Source organism: Rhinolophus ferrumequinum, chromosome 10, assembly GCF_004115265.2.
Source record: "Rhinolophus ferrumequinum isolate MPI-CBG mRhiFer1 chromosome 10, mRhiFer1_v1.p, whole genome shotgun sequence".
NCBI classification, from domain to species: domain Eukaryota; kingdom Metazoa; phylum Chordata; class Mammalia; order Chiroptera; family Rhinolophidae; genus Rhinolophus; species Rhinolophus ferrumequinum.
Genome location: NC_046293.1, coordinates 12,608,314 through 12,627,834, shown reverse-complemented (window position 1 = coordinate 12,627,834; position 19,521 = coordinate 12,608,314). Strand labels below are relative to the sequence as shown.

The following is a 19,521-nucleotide window of genomic DNA, read 5'->3' as shown; positions in this document are numbered from 1 at the left end:
GGCACCAGGAAGGAGAATATTATAAAACCAGCGCTGCCTGGGGTGGGAAATCCCGACTGGGGGAGGCGGGATGTGGTGGGAGAGAAAGATTTATGAGGCGCGGGTACCGAGTTCTTTCACGGCTGTAGCAGGGGCAAAAGGAAGAGAATTAGCACAAATAGGATCCACCTGTGTCCAAGCAGCACCTTCCAGTAAATCCTCTGGGAGGGAGAGTCAACGTGGCTGGGCCTCGGTAATGCCCTCCCCAGGGAGGAGGGGTCGGGAAGGGTCTGTCGCTGGCACAGGGATCGTTCTGCAGGTCGCCCCTGTTGGGGGAGCGGTGGGGGAGGAGGCGTGCAGGAATGCAGTTCCATTGAGAGATTGTCTGTTTCTGATGCAACATGTGAGCTGCTGTCTTGCGGACTGGACAGTAGCAGGGGCAGACGGATGATGGACCGCGCAGGAGAGGGCTGAAGTCAGGCACACTCAGGGCTTTCCGGGTTAGCAAGACAGGGAGAGTCACATGGCAGTTGGGCTGGATGGAGATGTGGCGAAAGCAGGGCCTTGGAACACGGACGTCCAGTGTGGACATCTGAGTGTGGCTCTGTTACTTACTCCCAGAATACCTAACCCTCCTGGCCCCTTCCCACTGCCAGAGGGGATCCTCCAATGACGAGGCAGCCTCTCTGTACCTCCCTGCAATTAGGGGCTCCAGTGAGTTAGGAAAGGGACGGGCCCTCTGAAGGGGATCTGCAGAGTTAAGGAACTGAGACCCACTAGGCTCCCAAGCCACAAGATGTGACAAGCGTCCCCTCATTGGCATTTGACAGCAGTAGAGGATATTTTTATAGCTAGGTCTGGTCACAGTTCACTTCATTTATTTACTCTCTCATTTAACCCCTCTTTACTGAGCCTCGTATGGACCGGGCACCTTACTAGGCATGAAGGGAAAGGTTGGTATGGTTCCCACTCTTGTGGAGCTAACATGCTCTTAGAAAAATCAGAAAACTAACCAAGTGAAAAGAAATGATGAATACTGTGAATAAAATGCACAAACTCATAGAGAACAGACATGGGAGTGGGGAGAGCTGACTTAGTTCAGAAGGCTTCTTTGGAAGACACTTAACACATTTTTATTGACCATCTACTATGTGCCAGAGCCTGCAGGCTCTAAGGAAATAAGGATGAAGACAGCATAGTTCTTGGCCTCAGGAGGCGTACTACATAACTGGAGGGGGAGACACGTAAATGGTTGATGACCACACAGGGCATTCGCCCAGGGATGCAGGTCAGCTCACTGAACAGGATCCCAACTCAGTCTGAGGGCCAGGGTGAGAGGCCCAGTTCACCCATCAATTCACTCAATATTTGGTACCTATTCTTTGCCAGGGCCAACGGTTTCAAAGAGGAATATGAGAGGGCCTGGACGTGTGTATGTGTGAGAACAGAGAAGGGCAGATGAGTTGGGTAGGTACTGTGGCACTCAGAGAGGGTGATGAATTGCCCTGGGGCATGTTCCTAGATGTGCAGGAAAAATGAGCCATAATATTGAAGCAGAAGGTCTAGATTTGAGCTGGCAGCTCTGGCACCTGCTGCGTGATTTTGGACCAGCCTCTACTTCCTCATCTGTAGAATGGGGATAGGGAAAATCTACGCATAAGGTTGTCATGAGGATTAAATGAGAATGCAGATTTGAAGGCCTCTGGGCAGCTGCCCGAACTGTGCTAGTAAGTGTGTTGCACACCTGTGGGACGCTAGGGTGGGACTTCACCTCTCCAGGTGACGAGGTGGGTGGGCACTGCTAGCATTAGAGACAGACCCAGGTCCTGTCCAACTCTGCCATGTACTTCCCAGCGCTGCCTCAGACAAACATCAACCTTCCCGAGCCCAATGTCATTTGTAAAATGAAGCACATTCCTATGCCTGCCGCAGGCCCCCATCAACGATATCCCTGACACACAAGACATCGTCTCTTCATGTTCATCTCTTTCTCTCCTGTCCTTCAACTGCATGGGAAGTGACATGTCATCTCCTCTCTCCGAGAGGAGGAAGGCGACTAAATAGGACTCCCACCTCATGTCTAGCATGATGGAAACCTGCCCTTGCTGCTCCCTGGTACAGGCCTTTAGGGTAAACTAAGTCATCCGCCACCCACTCACAGGGACTACAGTGATGGGGCTACAATGTCGTCTCCCAGTCCCCACCCCTCTCCTCTCCAAAGACACAACACTGTGTCACCCTTATTCCTAGATATCTGCACGTCCACAGCTTTCATTCCACCAAAAGGGTTAACAGGTAGAAAGGCAAGCGCTTCCCTCAGCAAACATTTAATGAACATCCTACTAAGAGCCCAAGCTGGGGAAGTGCCCATGGGAAGGCGGTACACCGAAGGCAATTCATACCAAGGTGCAAGTGACTGACATGCAATCATTCCAGAGAAGGGGGCTCAGATGGTACAAGGAGGATAGAAGAGGACCACAGGAATACTGACTGCTTGGTTTAGAATGGGATTGTGGGGCCTGTCAAGGTAAGAAGGGGAGGGCACAGAAGGAGAAGGCTGCGAGAAGTTATTTTCCCTCCCTCTCTCCATCCATTCATCCACTTATCCATCCATCCATCCAGCCATCTATCCATCATCCATCCATCCATCCATTTATCTCTTGATTCATCCCTCCATCATCCATTCATCATCCATCTATCCATCCATCCATCATCCATCCATCCATCCATCCTTCCTTCCCTCCATCCCTCCATCCATCCATCCATCAATCCTTCCCTCTATCCCTCCATCCATCCATCCATCCATCCATCCTTCCATCAATCCCTCCATCCATCCCTCCATCCATCCCTCCATCCATCCATCCATCCATCCATCCATCCATCCATCCATCCATCCAGGGTCCACCATGTGCTCAGCACTGTGCTAGTTCCTAGGAATGCACCTGAACAACCCCCCCTGCCCCCGACATCCTGGTTCTTACAATCTAGCCAGGAGACAGGCCCAGAAGAAGGGCTAGATTGAATATTTGCCCTGATTCCTGTCTTCTTTATCAGAAATTGCCAACTGGCACACCTCAGAGTCCACAGTCCTGTTTTTATTGGAATTAAATTGTCTACTTTTAATTTTAAAATAGAAAATTTATATAAAACTTCCGTTTTCTGGCTTCCCTTGAAAAGAAGTAACGGCAACACCAGGCCCTTATTTTCACATGGTAGAAATCGGCTGAGTGGACCCCAGCTACTGCCTTCAAAGGGGACCCCAGTTCTCATGCCCAATGCAGTCCCCGCTGCTCCCTGTCACCTCGCTGAAGCGGAAACCAAATGGCAGATACAGTTTTCATAGAGCTGTAGTCTTACTCATAGCGGGGAAGTATTTCTCTATGCCTGTCCCTTTTCGTACCACCTGTCCCTTCACTCACCGACTGGCATGTCTCCTGTGAGCAGCTGCACAAGCAACCCCTAATTTAACTAATTCCATTCTGAAGACGGCAATTAGCTCCGTGCAAATCTTCAGGAAGCACATACCCCTGCCCTTCCTGCAAAGCCAGGGTGGGAAGTGAGGAAAATGGACACAAAGCACCATCCCCCGTCTTGCCATCACAGACAGCCTCCCTCCTGCCAAGGAAACACGTCCCAGGCAGGCTTCCACAGGCCCCGGGAGGGGAGACATTCTGTAATGAGGGTGGCATCGGCCCAGCGACCTGCCTCCCCCAGGGCAGGGCTGTAACTGGGCAGTGTGAAGGCTGCAGGAACAGGAAGAGCTAATGCTAAGAAAGCCCATGGCATCGGGGGGACTCCTTCGAAAGAAGGTCATTCAGAGGGCCTGGGCGAGAAAACCATGTTTGGGAGGGACGACTCGCAAGCTCCACTGTTGAACTCGGAAAAAATCAGGGCAAGAGCAGGAACAGTGAATGAGGCACAAAGTCAGAGAGAACAAAATGAAAAGCTACAGGTCCCAGAATCCTTTGAGGGTTTACAGGCTGACCCCTTTAGAGTCTCAGCCTCTTCTGCATTATTCCTCCCAAACGGCCAGCCCAGCTGTGCTTGAACACCTGCAAGTGACAGGGAGCTCACTCCCTCACCAGGCAGTCCACTTGATCTTAGGATGACTTTTCTATTCTGTATATTGAGTGGAAATACGTCTCCCTCTTTGTTGGCCCCACTGGTTCCAGTTCTACCGATGGGGAGCCACATACAACAAGTCCTCTAACTCGACACTTTCTAAACTTGGCTCTACATTATTTTTAAAAAATAGTTTCCCAAGCTCCACTCTAGATATTTTGAGTTCTAGGGGGGGCGTCTTAGTGGGGCCAGTCCTGCATCCATTCTGACTTCTAGTAACAGCACCACCATTGCATTTGCACTGATGGAACCAAGCCTCGCTCTTGCACACAGTCTTGGTAGGACCGTCCCAAGGACATACTGTGCAACCAGCCAGGTCTGTCCTTCCCTAGGAATTGGATTCTTGAGCAGACAGGTATCGGCTGGGAAGGAGCAGGAGCTGCCTTCTCCAGTGACTGCCCCACCAGTTCCTGCCTCCTTGACTCTGACGGAGCCCTGGGTCCCGACTGCCCCAAAATTCAGGTCTTCGTATTTTCTTTTGAGTCTGTGAGCCTCCCACATATTTCCAATAAATCCCCATGTTGCCTAAGTCGCCAAAGTCTGTTTCTTTTCTCACAAACAATAGACTGTGTCCAATACCAAAGGTGTATGGTGGTGCCTGGAAATCTGAATGTCATTCTGATGGAAACAGTCTTTTGGGGACTTTGATCCCACTCCACCGTCATTGTTCAACTTATGAGGAAAACCGAGGCCCAGAGGAAAGTGGTCCCATTCAGATCCCATCGCTTCAGCAGAGAAGGGAGAAATTAGGAAGAAAACAGCACCGGTCAGATTTCTCCCCATATTCCCTTCTGCTCAAAGACATTTCCCCCAGATTTTCTAGCCCCAGTTTCAGAGGGTAAAGACTCTTGGGGGCGGGAGACAACTCTCCACTGTTTTCTCCGTCCCTGCCCTCTCTCCCTGCAGGAGCTGGGGTAGGAAGCGACCAGGGGCAGCAGGCCTCTGGATTGGATGGTTCAAAGACCTCACGGAGAGAGGTCAGCACTTGAAAATTCCTCAAGTCAAAGGGCTTGGGGCTTGGGTGCCACACAAGGCCCTCACTGTGTGTGCACATTGTGTCCCTGATAAAAGGGGCCGGGCCTGGGAAAAGGGAGCCTGTCTCCAGGCGACTGGGGTAGGCTGCTGGGAATGTCCAAGGCCCCTCCCCTCCCCCAGGCACCAGGGCCAGGCCTTCCGGGGGGAGGGGCAGGGTGCCCAGAGCAGGCGGGTTGAGTCCGAAAGTCCAGTGCTAGTCCAGGTGGTGTTTCGTGGCCTGCGTGTTGCAGTGAATGGATCGAGGAGGAAGGTGACATTAGGTCTTTCCTATCTCCTTTTCCCTTCCACCCCCACATTTCCCCACAAGAAATGGTCAGGGCCTGTCCTTGTTCAAGGAGAGTCTTGGGGGTTGGGAAGTGGGGGGCAGGGGGGGCGTAAGGATATTGTTTTCCTAGAGCCAACAATCTCCAAGGAGCCCCTTGGCCAACTTTAGGAGAAGGGGACCGACCTCCAGCCCCCATCTTCTCATCTTCAGAACAGAGTATCTGCCAGCCTCCCAACATCCAGACACCCCTCCTCCAGGGCTTCTGGAAGACAGCCCTCGAGCATATCCAGCTGAACTGAGAAGCGCGCCAAGTGGCTTCCTTCCGCCTGGCTCCCAGTGCTATTATACTCACCAGCAAGTAGTGATTGCGATTCATTGTCACTAACAGTTACCACTTCGGTGCCTGTTATGACAGCCTAAGCCCTGCACCAGCGCCACCCGTGCCACCGTCTCTAATCTTTACAATAACCCTTCACAAAGGATATGCCGTGGTGGTCCTTGCCTGACAGCTGAGGAACGGGAGGTCTGAAGGTGAGACTGGCCGGAGGTCACTAAGTGAGACAGAGAATGCGGACCCAGGCAGTCTGCCTCAGGCCGTCCACTCCATTCTGCTCCCTCCCCGCTGGTGGGGGGAAGTCCTCAGTCCTCATCACACACTCTCTGCGAATGGGGTCACATGAGGGGCCTGGTTTGGCTCCCTAACCAGAAAGCAAGGAAGTGCCAAGGCCAGGTTCTCACTGGGCCCGTGTTAGCAGGGCCGGGTACCAGCCCTTGTAGCCATCCCCATAAATAAGGTGGCCAGATCAAATATAGGCCAGCCAGTTAAATTCGAATTCCAGATGAACAACGCATAATTAGGTAGTATAAGTCTGTGCCAATATTGCATGGGATATACTTACACTGATTCGTTGTTTATCTAAGGAGTCAATGGTGTCCCATATTTTATTTGCTATATCTGGCAACTCTTCCCCAAAGCTATTGCTGGTGATGACAGCTCTGAGTTCAAACCCCCCGCAGGTGGCACAGTGAGAAGCGGAATGTCCTGGTCACCATGGGGCCAATCAGACCCACTGCGAGGCTTTGAGGGTGCGCCGAGACGCCCTGCAGTCGTCAGGCCCCTAAGGTGGAGGCTGAAGCCTCTGGGCGATCAGCCGGACAGGAAGGAGGAGAGGGAACCTCCGGAAGAGCACGGACAGATGGACAGACGCGTCCGACACCCTTCCTGAAGTCCAGGGCGGCTGAGTGTTTTCTGAGAAACACTCTCCCCCAGGGCCTCCTCAGTCCTGAATTATTTCTTGGGATAATTACAGCGTTAGCAAGAGCATCCACGGACTCACGAATGAAACCTCCACCTACCCTAGCGTACCCTGTGCCAGGCAGGCACTGTGCTAGGCTCCGAGGAGGTGACACGAGGGACACACGAGCTCTGCCTCCCACGGCCTACGTCCTAGCACAACCCTGCGTCACAGGTGACCCACTGTACAGGCGGAAGAGCGCCTGGGAGAGAGGAGCCTCCACGGAGCCTCTGCCGCCTGGTGAGCTCAGTGGCATGGCGAAGGTAGTGGCATGACGATCCCCACTGTGCAGGTGAGGAAACCGAGGCACAGAAAGATAAAGCAGCTCGGCCGAGCCCACAGCGCTGGGGAGGGGTCGGGCTGGCACCTGCCACCCCGATTTGCCCCCGGGAGCTCTGAGTTGTCTGCATTTTTATCTTCTTTCCCACTTGAACTCTAGGAAACATGTCTGACACATGTTAGGAAGTCACATCTTTAACACCAAAAGACAGGGAGAAGGAACAGCAAGACCCTGTCGGCGCTCCGTTGGTGCTTTATGAAGAGGGTAAACAGTCCCAGGGCCAGTTTTGACAAAGGATCCAATTCTCAAACCTGAGCTCATGGGTGTCCCTTTTCCCTGGCACCTTAACATTCTGGCTGCCCAGGGGCTCCGTCAGGGCGGGGCCGCCTGGCTCAAGGTGGGACGCTTTCCTCTGAGGGTGAGGTCACCAGGCTGCTGGGCTCGCCCGCCGGCCGTCACATGGAGTCCTGCCACCCTGTCCACTCCCGCTTCTCTCAGATGCCGGGTGTGTGGGGGGGTGCACACGTGTGGGGCTCCGGATGCTGGCTCGGCAGGCCTGCACCCTCCCGCCCAGCACAGGCCTGGGCACGGGCGGGAGTGGGAAGAAGGACAAGAGAACAGGGCGTCGAGGACAGTGTGAGCTGCATCCCAGATGCCAGGGGCATCCATCTGGATGCTGAGCTCAGAGCCTCAGTTTTCCTCATTTACAAAATGAGAAGATGAATGTACTCCACACAGTCGTTGGGACGGTGGCACTGGAGAATCTGTGAAAACCATTCGGCACACTGTCTGCTCGTGGGAAGGGCATAACTGTTTGCCATGGGACAATGACGGAGACGTGACCCCATCCTCTAAGAGCTCATGTCTATTCTCCTGTGCAATCATTCAGTTCTCCACCAAGCCTGGTCAGCAACGACCTGGTGCCAAACACGGAAACTGGGCAGTGGTCAGCAGGAGGCATGGCACCATCAGAGATGCCTTTTCAGGAGCTCGTCCGGATCCAGTCCCAGCCCAGCCAGCCTCCTGTTCTGGTTCCTTGAGCAGGTAAGTGATGGCTCTGTCCTCTGCCTCCTCACCTGTAACATGCAGCCCCTCCCCCAATTCAGGAAGTGCTGAGCGCGAGGGGCTGGCAAATGCTTCCCAACAGGCTCTCTGGGGAGAACTGAAGGGCCTGGCGGGTAGCATTTGCCAGATTCTGTGGTATCAATATGCTCACCATGGCCACTGTGACTTTCTGTTGGGTTGAGTAGGAGACGAGAGGGAAAAGGGGGACTTAAGAATGCCACCAAGTCACTCCTTAATTTCACTGTCACCCCCCTATCTGTCATTACCAATAACCCATCATTTCCAAAATGACTCATTCAATCAACAGACATTTCCTCATTATCTGCCTGCCCTGGGATACAGGACAGCATCTAGGAGTGGGGCGTGGGGGTAGATACAAATCACCATACAGCATAATGACGCTCGCGAGTCTAGAAATGTACAAGGTGCTTCCATGGGTATCATTAGCTTGATTTAGTAGGCAGGTGTAGCCTGCTAGACTCCAAGCTGGAAGGATGGTAGCTGGCGGGTGTTTCAAACCAAGAAGCTTCTTTTCATTTCCTCCCCAACCAATAAAAAGAAAAAAAGAAAAAGAAAGAAAGAAACCATAGGGAAGGGTGGAGAATGAAAGGGAAGGTAACAATAAATCATTGTTGAAACAGAATAGCAGACATGCTGGGAACAAGGCCACCGGTGAGGTAAGACGAGAGAAGGGTTCCAGAGACCATTGGAGGGAAGGGGGGTGGGGGCAAAGGCTTCGCTGCTTCTGTGCCCCGCTCACCCCCACACCCCTCCCCAAGCCCATCCAGAATCCAGACACCTGGTAGGTAAAACTGAGAGCAGGTATCACATCCAAACCCCAAGGTTGTGAGCAGTCTTTTTCTTTTTTCTTTTTGTCATGATCAATGTTTCGATTTTGAAAATCAAACCTGGAGTTCTGGTACATTCTGGGGGCAATAGTAAAAAAATTTTGCCTTTTTTTGTTATTGTTAACAATCTCAAATAGCCTTACAGTGACTCTAGCATACTTGAAAATAAAGAGCCAAGATTTCACCCATAGGTGAGTAAGAACAGAAACCCCTCAGTTGTGTAGACTGCATGGCCGACTTCTAAGGGAAGGTGAGGCTCAGGCGCCAGCATGCCCCCTAAACGCTACCCTGACTGACATATGCTAACTGAACACTTATACTGTGTTGAGCACCAGGGGTACAAAGAAGAATAAGACACTGCCTTGTTCTTGCAGAAAAGACAGCCACCGAACAGCCAATTATAACAGTGGGACGTGTGCAGCCATGGCCCAAGGAGACATGTGGTAAGTTATACAGGGAGGGGGCGGTTAGCTCTATTGTCATGTGGGGTGTGTCAGGGAAGACGACCCAGAAGGGGTGACACCTGACCAGGCTTTTAAGGATGAAAGGAAATTGGCCAAATGAACAAGATAGGGAAGGGTAGTCCAGGTAGCAGGGAACAGAATGTGCTAGGGCAAAAGGTATATGGGAGAACTACGAGTTGTTTGCTGTTTCTTTGGAATCAACAGCAAAGCAGGAAGTAGAGCTGCAGAACTAGAGGGAGACATGCTTAGGACTTTGAATTTGAACTTGAGGGCAATGATGCACCACTAAAGGATTATAACAGGGGATGCATAGCGGGGCGTTGGAGCAAACTGATCAGATTTGTGTTTCAGAAAAGGACACCTCAGTGGGAACATGGAATGGAACAAGGTGATGTCAAAACTGGAGGCTCGAGACCAGGAAGCTGCTAGAAAATTCTAAGAGAATGGATGGAGAAGTAGTAGGGCTGACGAAAACTGAGCTTGAAATCCACGTGTTTTATTTCTCCTTTCCCTTGTGGTTCTCAAGACTGAGCTTTCCCTCATCCCAAGAACAAATTTAGTTCAGACTTACTATTGAGCCAGACCTTATGGGGGGGGCTGGTCCAAAGATCCCCAAACACCCTTGCCCTAGCTAGGTTCACCTGCCGGGGCAACCCCCAAAATTGGTGGGTTCTTAAAATGCTCAGCCATGAGTTCTTCTTCCCAGGAAAGGTGTCTGTGGGACCCTCTCTTTCTCCTCCGAAGATGAAAAGTCCTTCCCCCCAGATCACTGGCCAGGTATCCGATAGTCCTTGTGGGGCCCAAGCTGGTTCACAGAGTCTGCAAGTAGCCTCTGCCAGGAAGGGAAGAGTAGAGGGTTCCTGTAACTCCCTTGCCGCCAAAGAAACCTGATTCTGCAGGAAGGCCTTGGATTGGGAATGGGAAAGACAGAAGGACCTGGGGCTGAGTAGAAGGGAGAAAAGGGAGCAGCATTGTTCCTGGTGGGTTCCCCCTCAGCCCAGATGGTGGATCATCTCCCCCCTCATTATCATCTCAAAGGGGAAAGAAAGGGGCTGTGTGAACGGGCTTTCCCCCTTTAACAACTTCTTCCTCTCAGGAGACAGTTCCACAATGAAGGAGGGGCTGGGCAGGGGCCTGACCAAGGCAGCCCAGGCTCTGCCAAAGCCTCCCAGGGACAGTGGGGCTGGCCCGCCACCTGCTGGCCGCTCCTGGCAGCGGGAACAACCATCCTTAGCGCACCCTACAGGGAAGGATCAGGAGTCTGAGGCAGCCAGCATCAATTCAGAGAAACTTGGAAATGTATTGAGATTAAGAGAGGTTAGGAGGTTTGCAAAGAATGTAAAACGGAGTTTTGTATGAGAAGCTGCTGTGTCAGAGAGCAGGAAGTCTCCATCACAAACATTCAATGAGGGCAGAGCCACCTTCCAGGGAAGTTCGTGACTCTCACCTTCTCACTTCTCCTGTTTTATCCACTGAAGGGCAAGAAAAAGATTGCTCTTCTCAAGACCTAATTGAAGTGTGGGCATATAAGCATGTCTGCAATAGACTGGGAGAAATTCCTCCGGCCAAAATTGTGTCCCCCACCAGTGTGCACAGCCTAAACTTCACGCATTGGTCATGCCTGTGGATTACAGAGATTGAAGACTGAAGTCAAAATGTAAATGTTACTTGGCTGAGGCCATTCATTGCATTTCAACTTAATTCACTGTGCCCCTACACGATACTACATACCCTACGGGCACTGGGGTAGGGGACAGCGATTAATAACTTCACCACCAGAGAGTTAGCGGGAAAGTGACCAGTAGAAAACCCCAGCACAGGTAAGATAAATCCTAATGCACTCTGTCCAATACTGGGCATGAAAAGATTAAACAGGCATGCGTACAAGGGGCTGCTGTCCAAATGATGAATGCTGCATAAGGCCATAATAGTCTGTGATAATAACATACGCTTAACACTTACTGTCTGCCAGACACGTCCTAAGCACTTTTATATTACCTCGGATTTTAACCCTACTTACACTCATTCGCTCTACAAGGTAGGTATTATTCCCATTTAGGTGCAGGAACTTGCAAAGGCCATATAGCTTCAAAGGGGTAGAGCTAGGATTTGAACCCAGACAGCCCAGCTCGGATGTCTGTGTTCTTAACCATGGCACCAGGCTGTTAGTTCGACCTCCATCTAGAAAGTAACTTTCCTGCCAAATAGTTCTTTTTTTCATGGAGGTATAATTGACATATAATATTGTGTAAGTTTAAGGTGTACAACATATCGATTTGATACATTCATATTGCAATATGATTGCCATTTTAGCACAAGCTAACACCCCTCTTTGGTCCCATAAGTAATCATTGCTTTTTGTGGTGGGAATAATTAGGATCTGTCCTCTTAGCAAGTTTAATGTTTCTAACACAGTTTTGTTGTCTATAATCACTGTGCTATGCATTAGATCTCCAGGACCTATTTGTCTACTAGTTGTAAGTATGTATCCTTAAACAGCATGTCTCCTAGTCCCACAGCCCCTGGTAACCACCGTTCCACTCTCTTTTCAAGTTGGGTGATTTACATTCATAAACTATAACTATCTCCTACTCAATCATTCCCAACCTGAGTTAACTTCTCAAGGAATGAACGTGAATTACACATGCATGTTAGAATAATGGAACATCTGTTATGCTTGGTGAACCAGACGCATTAATTTATTCATTCAGTACATATTTACTGGGTGCCTGGTATGTGGCAGCCTTTAGAAACACATGCATGCAACCTTGCTCTCCAGCCCCGAGGGCGCTCCGAGAGTCGACCGTCAGAACTGCCTTGGATGACCATCATCCATGTCTCCACATCTGGCTTACTTCCTGGACTGCAGATTCCATGTCTCCAACTGGACTGGCAATATTTATCAGCTCTCTCTACCAAAAATTTGGAGTTAAGACCTATCCTCCAACTGCAGCTCCATGTGAACAGGGCCTGTTCACCACTTATTTGAGCCCCTTTGGCTGTATCTTGCACTAACTTCATGCTCAGGAACTACTGATGGAACAACTGCTGTCCAACTGACAACACACTCATCAATTCTCTGCCCAAGGGGAGCTTACCATCAAGCAGCAGTGCCTGAGAAGAGGCTGGAAGGCATGTCATTTCATGTTAAGAGGACAGTCTCTGGGCCAGCCTACCAGTACATGGAAGATCTGGGGTGCAAACTCAGGTACTCTGGTCCCAAGAGTTTAAATAAGGACTGCGGACCTTTGTTGGTTTCTTTTATCCTCATAGCAACATTTTATGGGGTGAGGATGGCTGAGCTGAGAGAGGTTAAGCAACTTGCCAGAGTTATTTCAGATTTTATAAGTTATCTGTTTGGTTTTCCAGGCAAGATGGCGGAGTAGGTAAATGCTATGCTCACCTCCTCTCATGACCACCTCAAAATTATAACTAAACTATAGAACCATAATTGAGAATTGCTGAAGTCTAGCTGAACAAAAGCACTACAACTAAGAACATACAGAAAAAGCCACATAGAGACTGATAGGAGGTACAGAGGTGTGGAATGGGCTAGTCTGACACCCGCATGGTGGAGGGATATCTAGGTTGCAAAGGTTCCCCCCTGATGAGCCCCACACTGGACTCTCCAGCCCAAAGTTCCAGTGCCAGGAAGAAAAGTCCCCACAACTTATGGCTGTGAAAACCACCCGAAACTGTGGCTGAGTCACACGGAGGGTGGCTGGAGTCCCACCAGGTGTTCCTCTTAAAAGGCCCAGGCATGGATTTACCCACTGATGGACTCACTTGCTCTGAGCTCCAGTGTTAAAGCAGGAACTTCAAAGGTGCCAGGGACATAAAAGAAGGACGTGAACTGTCTGTCTTCATGGCAAGGGCTGGAGGGGCAGCTTTATCCCAGACAGAAGTGCTGGCAGACTCTACTGCTTTTTTGTTGAGCTCTCCTTCCTCCTGGTGTGCAGACACAGGCGGCCACTGTATCTGAGTCTGTATCAACCTGGCTAACACCAGTAGCCCCACCCCAGTGATTCCCCAAGGTTCCGCCCCACCCAAGTTGCAGAGCCTACCCAAGTCGCTTCCAGTGACTTTTCCATACAAACAGCCTGTCTTGGCCCATGCTGCAGACTTTCCTAAAATCTCTCAAAGTTTCACAAACCCCAAACAAGCAGCATCTAACCTCAGCATGCCCCGTACCTCTTCCTAAGCAGCCCCAAGTCCAGCAGAAGCAGCAGCAGCTGGCCTCAGTTTGTAGCTTAGCCTCTCCCACACACCTCTAAGCCCAGCACAAGTGTCAACAATCTGAAGATCACTGTGTAGCTCATACCAAGTTGCCCCAGGTATGTCACAAGCAGTGGCTGACCTTGGCCTGCAACAGAGCCCTTCCTAAGAGACCCCAGAACCAATACACCAGGTGGCCAGCTTCAGACCACACCAGAGCACCACCCAAGCATCTCCACAAAAGACACATCCAAAGGGCAGACTAAGCAGGTACCAGAGCCCTGCTAAAGCCATGCCTGCTCCATTGGGTCTGTTTCTGCACAACAGCCCCTCCACTGGGGTCATTGCCAGTGCTGACAACCAATAGGTCTGAGGGTCAGTCCTTCTCATTGACATGCAAAGAGCAACCAAGGCTCACCTACAACAGGAGGGCATACAAAACCCACACAAGGGACACACCTGGAGCACTTGGCTCAGGTGACGAGGGAGACAGCATCACAGGGCCCCATAAATACCCACTATATAAGGCCACTCTACTAACATGGGAAAACATAGCAGCCCTACCTAGCATGGGAAAACAGGGAGGCAGCCAAAATTGGGAGACAAAGAAACATGTCCCAAATGAAAGAACAAAACAAAGCTCCAGAAAAAGAAAAACTAAATAAAATGCAGACAAGCGACCTATCAGACGCAAAGTTCAAAACACTGGTCATAAGGATGCTTAATGATCTCAATGAAAACTTCATGAAAGAGACAGGAAATATTAAAATGGAGAGTGAAAATATAAGGAAGAACCAGTCAGAAATGGAGACTACAAAAACTGAAATGAAGAATACATTAGAGGGAATCAACAGTAGATGAGATGGAGACGATCAAATTAGCGATTTGGAAGATAAGGTAGCAGAACACAGTCAGAACAGCAAAAAGAAAAAAGAATACAAAAGAATGAGGAAAGTTTAAGGGGCCTCTGGGAAATATCAAGTGTACTAACATTTGCATCATTGGGGTACCCAAAGAAGAAGAGAGAGAGAGCAAGGAATTGAAAACCTATTTGAAGAAATAATGATGGAAAACTTCCCTAACCTGGCAAAGAAAATAGACATACAAGCCCAGGAAGTGCAACGGATTCCAAACAAGATGAACCCAAATAGGCCCACACCAAGACACATTATAATTAAAATGCCAAAGGTTAAAGACAAAGAGAGAATTTTAAAAGCAGCAGAGAAAAGCAGTTAGTTACCTACAAGGGAGCTCCCATAAGACTGTCAGCTGATTTCTCAGCAGAAACTTTGCAGGCCAGAAGGGACTGGCACAAAATATTCAAAGTGATGAAAAGCAAGGACCTACAACCAAGATTACCCAGCAAAGCCATTATTTAGAATCGAAGGACAGATAAAAGAGCTTCCCACACAAGAAAAAGCTAAAGGAGTTCTTCACCACCAAACCAGTATTACAAGAAACGTTAGAGGGGAAGAAGAAGAAGAAGAAGAGGAAGAGGAAGAAGGAAGAAGAAGAAGGAGGAGGAGGAGGAAGGGGAGGAAGAGGAGAAAGATAAAAAATATGACTAATAAAATGGGAATAACTACATATCTATCAACAATTATTTTAAATGTAAATGGATTAAATAGTCCAATCAAAAGACATAGGGTGGTTGAATGCATAAGTTAACAAGACCCTTACATATGTTGCTTACAAGAGCCTCACTTCAGATCAAAAGACACACGTAGACTGAAAGTAAAGGGATGGAAAAAACTATTTTGTGAAAATGGAAACAACAATAACAACAAAAAGCTTGGTGTAGTAATACTTAGACCAGACAAAATAGACTTTAAAACTAAGACTGTAACAAGAGACAAAGAAGGACCCAGTAATCCCACTTCTGGGTATTTATCTGAAGAAACCCAAAATACTTCTATGAAGGGACACGTGCATCCATATGTTCACTGCAGCACTGTTTACAATGGCCAAGATGTGGAGGCAGCCCGGTTGTCCATCAATAAATGAATGGATAAAGACGAGGTGGTACAGACATACAGTGGAATATTACTCAGCCATAGAAAAGAATGAAATCCTGCCATCCGCAACAACGTGGATGGACCTAGAGGGTATTGTGCCAAGTGGAGTAAGTAAGACAGACAAAGACAAATGCCATATGATTTCACTTATATGTGGAACCTGAAGAACAAAATAAACAATCAAAACAAAAACAAACTCACAGATACAGAGAACATTTTGAGGGTTGTCAGATAGCGGGGGTGGGGATAGGAGGAAGGGTGAAAAAGGAAGGGATTAAGAAGTACAAATGGGTAGTTACAAAATACAGTCATGGGGATGTAAAGTACAGCATAAGGAATATAATGAATAATATTATAATAACTATGTATGCTGTCTGATGGGTACTAAATTTATCAGGGTGATCACCCTGTAAGTTATATAAATAAGTAATCACTATGCAGTACACCTAAAACTAACGTATTATTATATATCAACTGTAATTAAAAACTAAAAAATTATTTTAAAAAAGTTTTCTGTTTTTAGAAAGATAAGATGGTGCATATACCATATATTACATATCATATATCACATATCACATATTATATAATGCTTCCCGTGGGCTCTGGGCAGTAGCCCATATCAGACATATTAAGATGTTTGCAGCAAGTCACTGGAACAAGCACAGTGAGTGGTATAATGAAAACTATTACAGTCTCACTTTCCTTCAGATCAGGCTTGGCAGTCAAATGGATTATAAAATACTTTCTAGTTTTCAGTGCTTTTTGCATTTTCGATTTGCAGGTGACGGGCTGTGGACCTGTACATGTAAAGCCCGGGAAGAGAGTGTGGCACAAATTAGGCACCATGCACCTGGCACGCAGTAACCATGTGGCAAATGTTCCTTTCCTCCCCTCCAGCCAGTCTCTGCACTACTGAGCTCTGCCACTCCCTCCCCCACAAGACTGAGATAAGCCCCCTTCCTTCTCTTGCCCCCAGATGTGAGGACCTGCAGTTCCTGCTTACCAGTCTGTGTGGGCATCATCGATCACCAACAGGATCCTGGGCTTTTGAACGACAGGTGTGGAGGGACCCAGAGGCTCCATCAGCCCCGAGGGGGCCTGCGAGGTCTGCTTCATGGCACTGGAGAAGGAGCTAAAAAGGCTGGATCCTGGAGAGGAGAAGGAGGCTGCCAGGGGCTGGGGGTGCCTCCGCTCCATGGCCGGGGAAGCAGGGGAGCTGGTGGAGCTGTCTGGGCGCTGCAGGTCCGTCATGTAGCCATTAGGCAGGTTGGCCACGAAGCTGCTGTCAGAGAGCCGCCGCCGGAGGAAATCCATGGCTGTAGACGGATGAGATGGCTTGTTCCTCCTCAGACTGGTCTAGGTGAGGCCTCGACCACACGCTGCCAGGGAGAGGGCGTGCTAGGGTCTTGGACCAGAAGAGCCAGGGGAATCCTGCACGAGTCTGCTTCAGCTGTCTTTGTTTACCTGTGGAAATAAACCAACACACATGTTAGAGGAAACAGCCTCCGCCCCTGGAGAGCAAACAGATGTGGCACCTTCCGCTCCAATGCTGGGGGCAACATGAAGTGGGTACATCCCTTTGAAAAGGAATCTGGCAACATGTAATTAGAGCAAACGCTTTTAACCTACAATTTCCATTTTCTGGAATTCTATCCCGAGGAAGGAATCTGAGTGACAGAGAGAGCCCCCTGCACAGTGTATTTACCACTGCATTATTTGCACTAGCAAAATACTAGAAAGGATCTCAACGTTCAATCACGGGATAACGAATCAATTATAGCACAATCACAGTGACACATTTTGTGGCTATTTAAAAAAGCGTACTTAAAATGGGATTTTAGAAACAACAACAAAAAGTTCGTGTCGTAAATAAAAAGATCATGATACAAAATTATAGGTCCAGAATGACTCCCAGCACATAAAATTTGAAATAACAAAACTCTGGAAAGAAAATACATCAGAATGTTAACAGTGATTATATTTGGGTAATGCGATTACACGGTTTTTTTCTCCTTTTTCTTTTCCCTTACCTATAATTCCAGATTTTCTAGAAAATATACGCTATGGCCTGAATTGTGTACTCCCCCAAATTCATATGTTGAAGCCCTAACCACCAATGTGCTGGTATTTGGAGGTGAGGTCTTTGGGAGGTAATTGGGGTTAGACAAGGTCATGAGGGTGGGGCCCTCCTGATGGGATTAGTGTCCATGTAAGAAGAGACACTGGAGAGCTTGCTCTCCTTCCAGCATGTGAGGACACAGAGAGCAGGCAGCTGTCTCTGCAAACCAGGAAGATAGCTCTCACCAGAGACTGGCCATGCTGGCACCCTGAACTTGGACTTCCAGCCTCCAGAACTGTGAGAAATCAATTTCTGTTGTTTAAGCCACTCAGTCCATCGCATTTTGTTATGGCAGCCCTACCAGACTAAGAAACTTATGTACTGCTTTTCTGAACAGAACAAAATAAGTTTAGAAAAAAAAATTTTTCATTTCAAATTAAAATGTCCTATTGAGAAAAATGATTATTTAAACCAGGCAATTAGACCCCTTATATTTTTTTGCTAAGTTTATTTTATATTTTTATTGAAGTAAAATTTAGTTAGAGTGAGATGCACGATTCTCAAGTGTACAATTCTTTGTTCTGATAAATGTATCCACTGGTATAAGACTTATTAAATCCCTCTCAGAAAGTTCTCCTGCACCCCTTTCTGGTCAATCCACTCACCCCCATAGGCAAACACTGATGTCTATTATCATATATTTAATTTTACCTATTCTTGAACTTCATACAAATGTAATCACATATATGCTTCTTTTGTGAATGGCTTCTTTCCCTCAACCTAATGGTTTTGAGACTCAGCTATGCTGTATGTATCAAAAGACATTCTGCTTTTTATCACTGAGCAATTTTCCACTAGATGAATAAACCACAAGTTGTTATTGCATTGTCTTGTTGATGGACATTTGAAATGTTTCCAGTTTGGGGGTAATGTAAATAGAATTGTTATGTGAATTTTTTTATTTAAGTCTTTTTGTGTACAGGGAATGAGAGAGAGAGAGGCTTTTCTTTGGGAAAATACATACCTAGAAGGTAATTTTGGGGTCATAGGGTAGGCATGTGTTTAACTTTATAAGAAAAGGTCAAAGAGTTTCCCAGTCGTTGCACCATTTGGCACATTCATTGGAGAGTTCAGTTGTTCCACATCCTTACAACACTTGGCTGTTGTCAGTCTTTAATCTTAGCCATTCTGATGGGTGTAAAATAGTATCTTGTTGTGTTTTTAATTTATTCTCTCTTATCTCTGATACCGAATGAGACTGAGTGACTTTCATGGGTTTACTGGCCATTGATATACCTTCTTTTGCACAGTGTCTGTTTAAGTCTTTGGTCCATTTTAAACAGTAAGCTGGTTATATTTCACTTATATCTGCTCTTTATTTCTTCTTCTCTTCTTACTTTGGATTTAAGTATTTAATTTGTTCTTTTTTCTAGATGCTGAAGATAAAAACGTGGATCATTAATTTTAAATCTTTCTTCTTTTCTAATATAAATATTTAAAGTAATGCATTTCCCTCTATGCACTGTTCCTGCTGCATCTCAGAAATTTGACATGTTGTATTTTCATTATTGTTCAAATCAAATTATTCTTTCTTTGTGATTCTCTTTTCACCCATGTGTTATTTAATCACATATTTAATTTTTAACTTCCAGGGCTCTTTCAGATATTTTATTGTTATTGCTTTGATACGATTCATTTTGATTAATGAACAGTCTATAAGATTTTCATCCTTTGACATCTTTGACATTCATTGAGATTAATTTTATGGCTCAATATGCTCTATCTTGATGATTGTTCCATGAGCACTTGAAACAAATGTGTATTTTGCAGTAGTCAGGTGTAATGTTCTATAAATATCAATTAGATTGTTGTAAAGTCA

The 19,521-nt window shown here is 47.7% G+C and overlaps 1 protein-coding gene across 3 annotated transcripts in view; it reads right to left on the bottom strand.

The window, feature by feature from the left end:
* SYN3 (synapsin III) overlaps positions 1-19,521 on the bottom strand; it is a 424,224-nt gene that overhangs the window by 375,480 nt on the left and 29,223 nt on the right. For 2 of the 3 annotated variants that reach the window (XM_033116583.1, XM_033116584.1), the window contains exon 2: positions 16,587-17,047. In XM_033116583.1, coding sequence (XP_032972474.1) covers positions 16,587-16,897 — 311 coding nt within the window. In that variant the 5' untranslated portion in view covers positions 16,898-17,047. The remainder of the gene's footprint in view (positions 1-16,586; positions 17,048-19,521) is intronic. The other variant, XM_033116585.1, reaches the window with a different exon arrangement.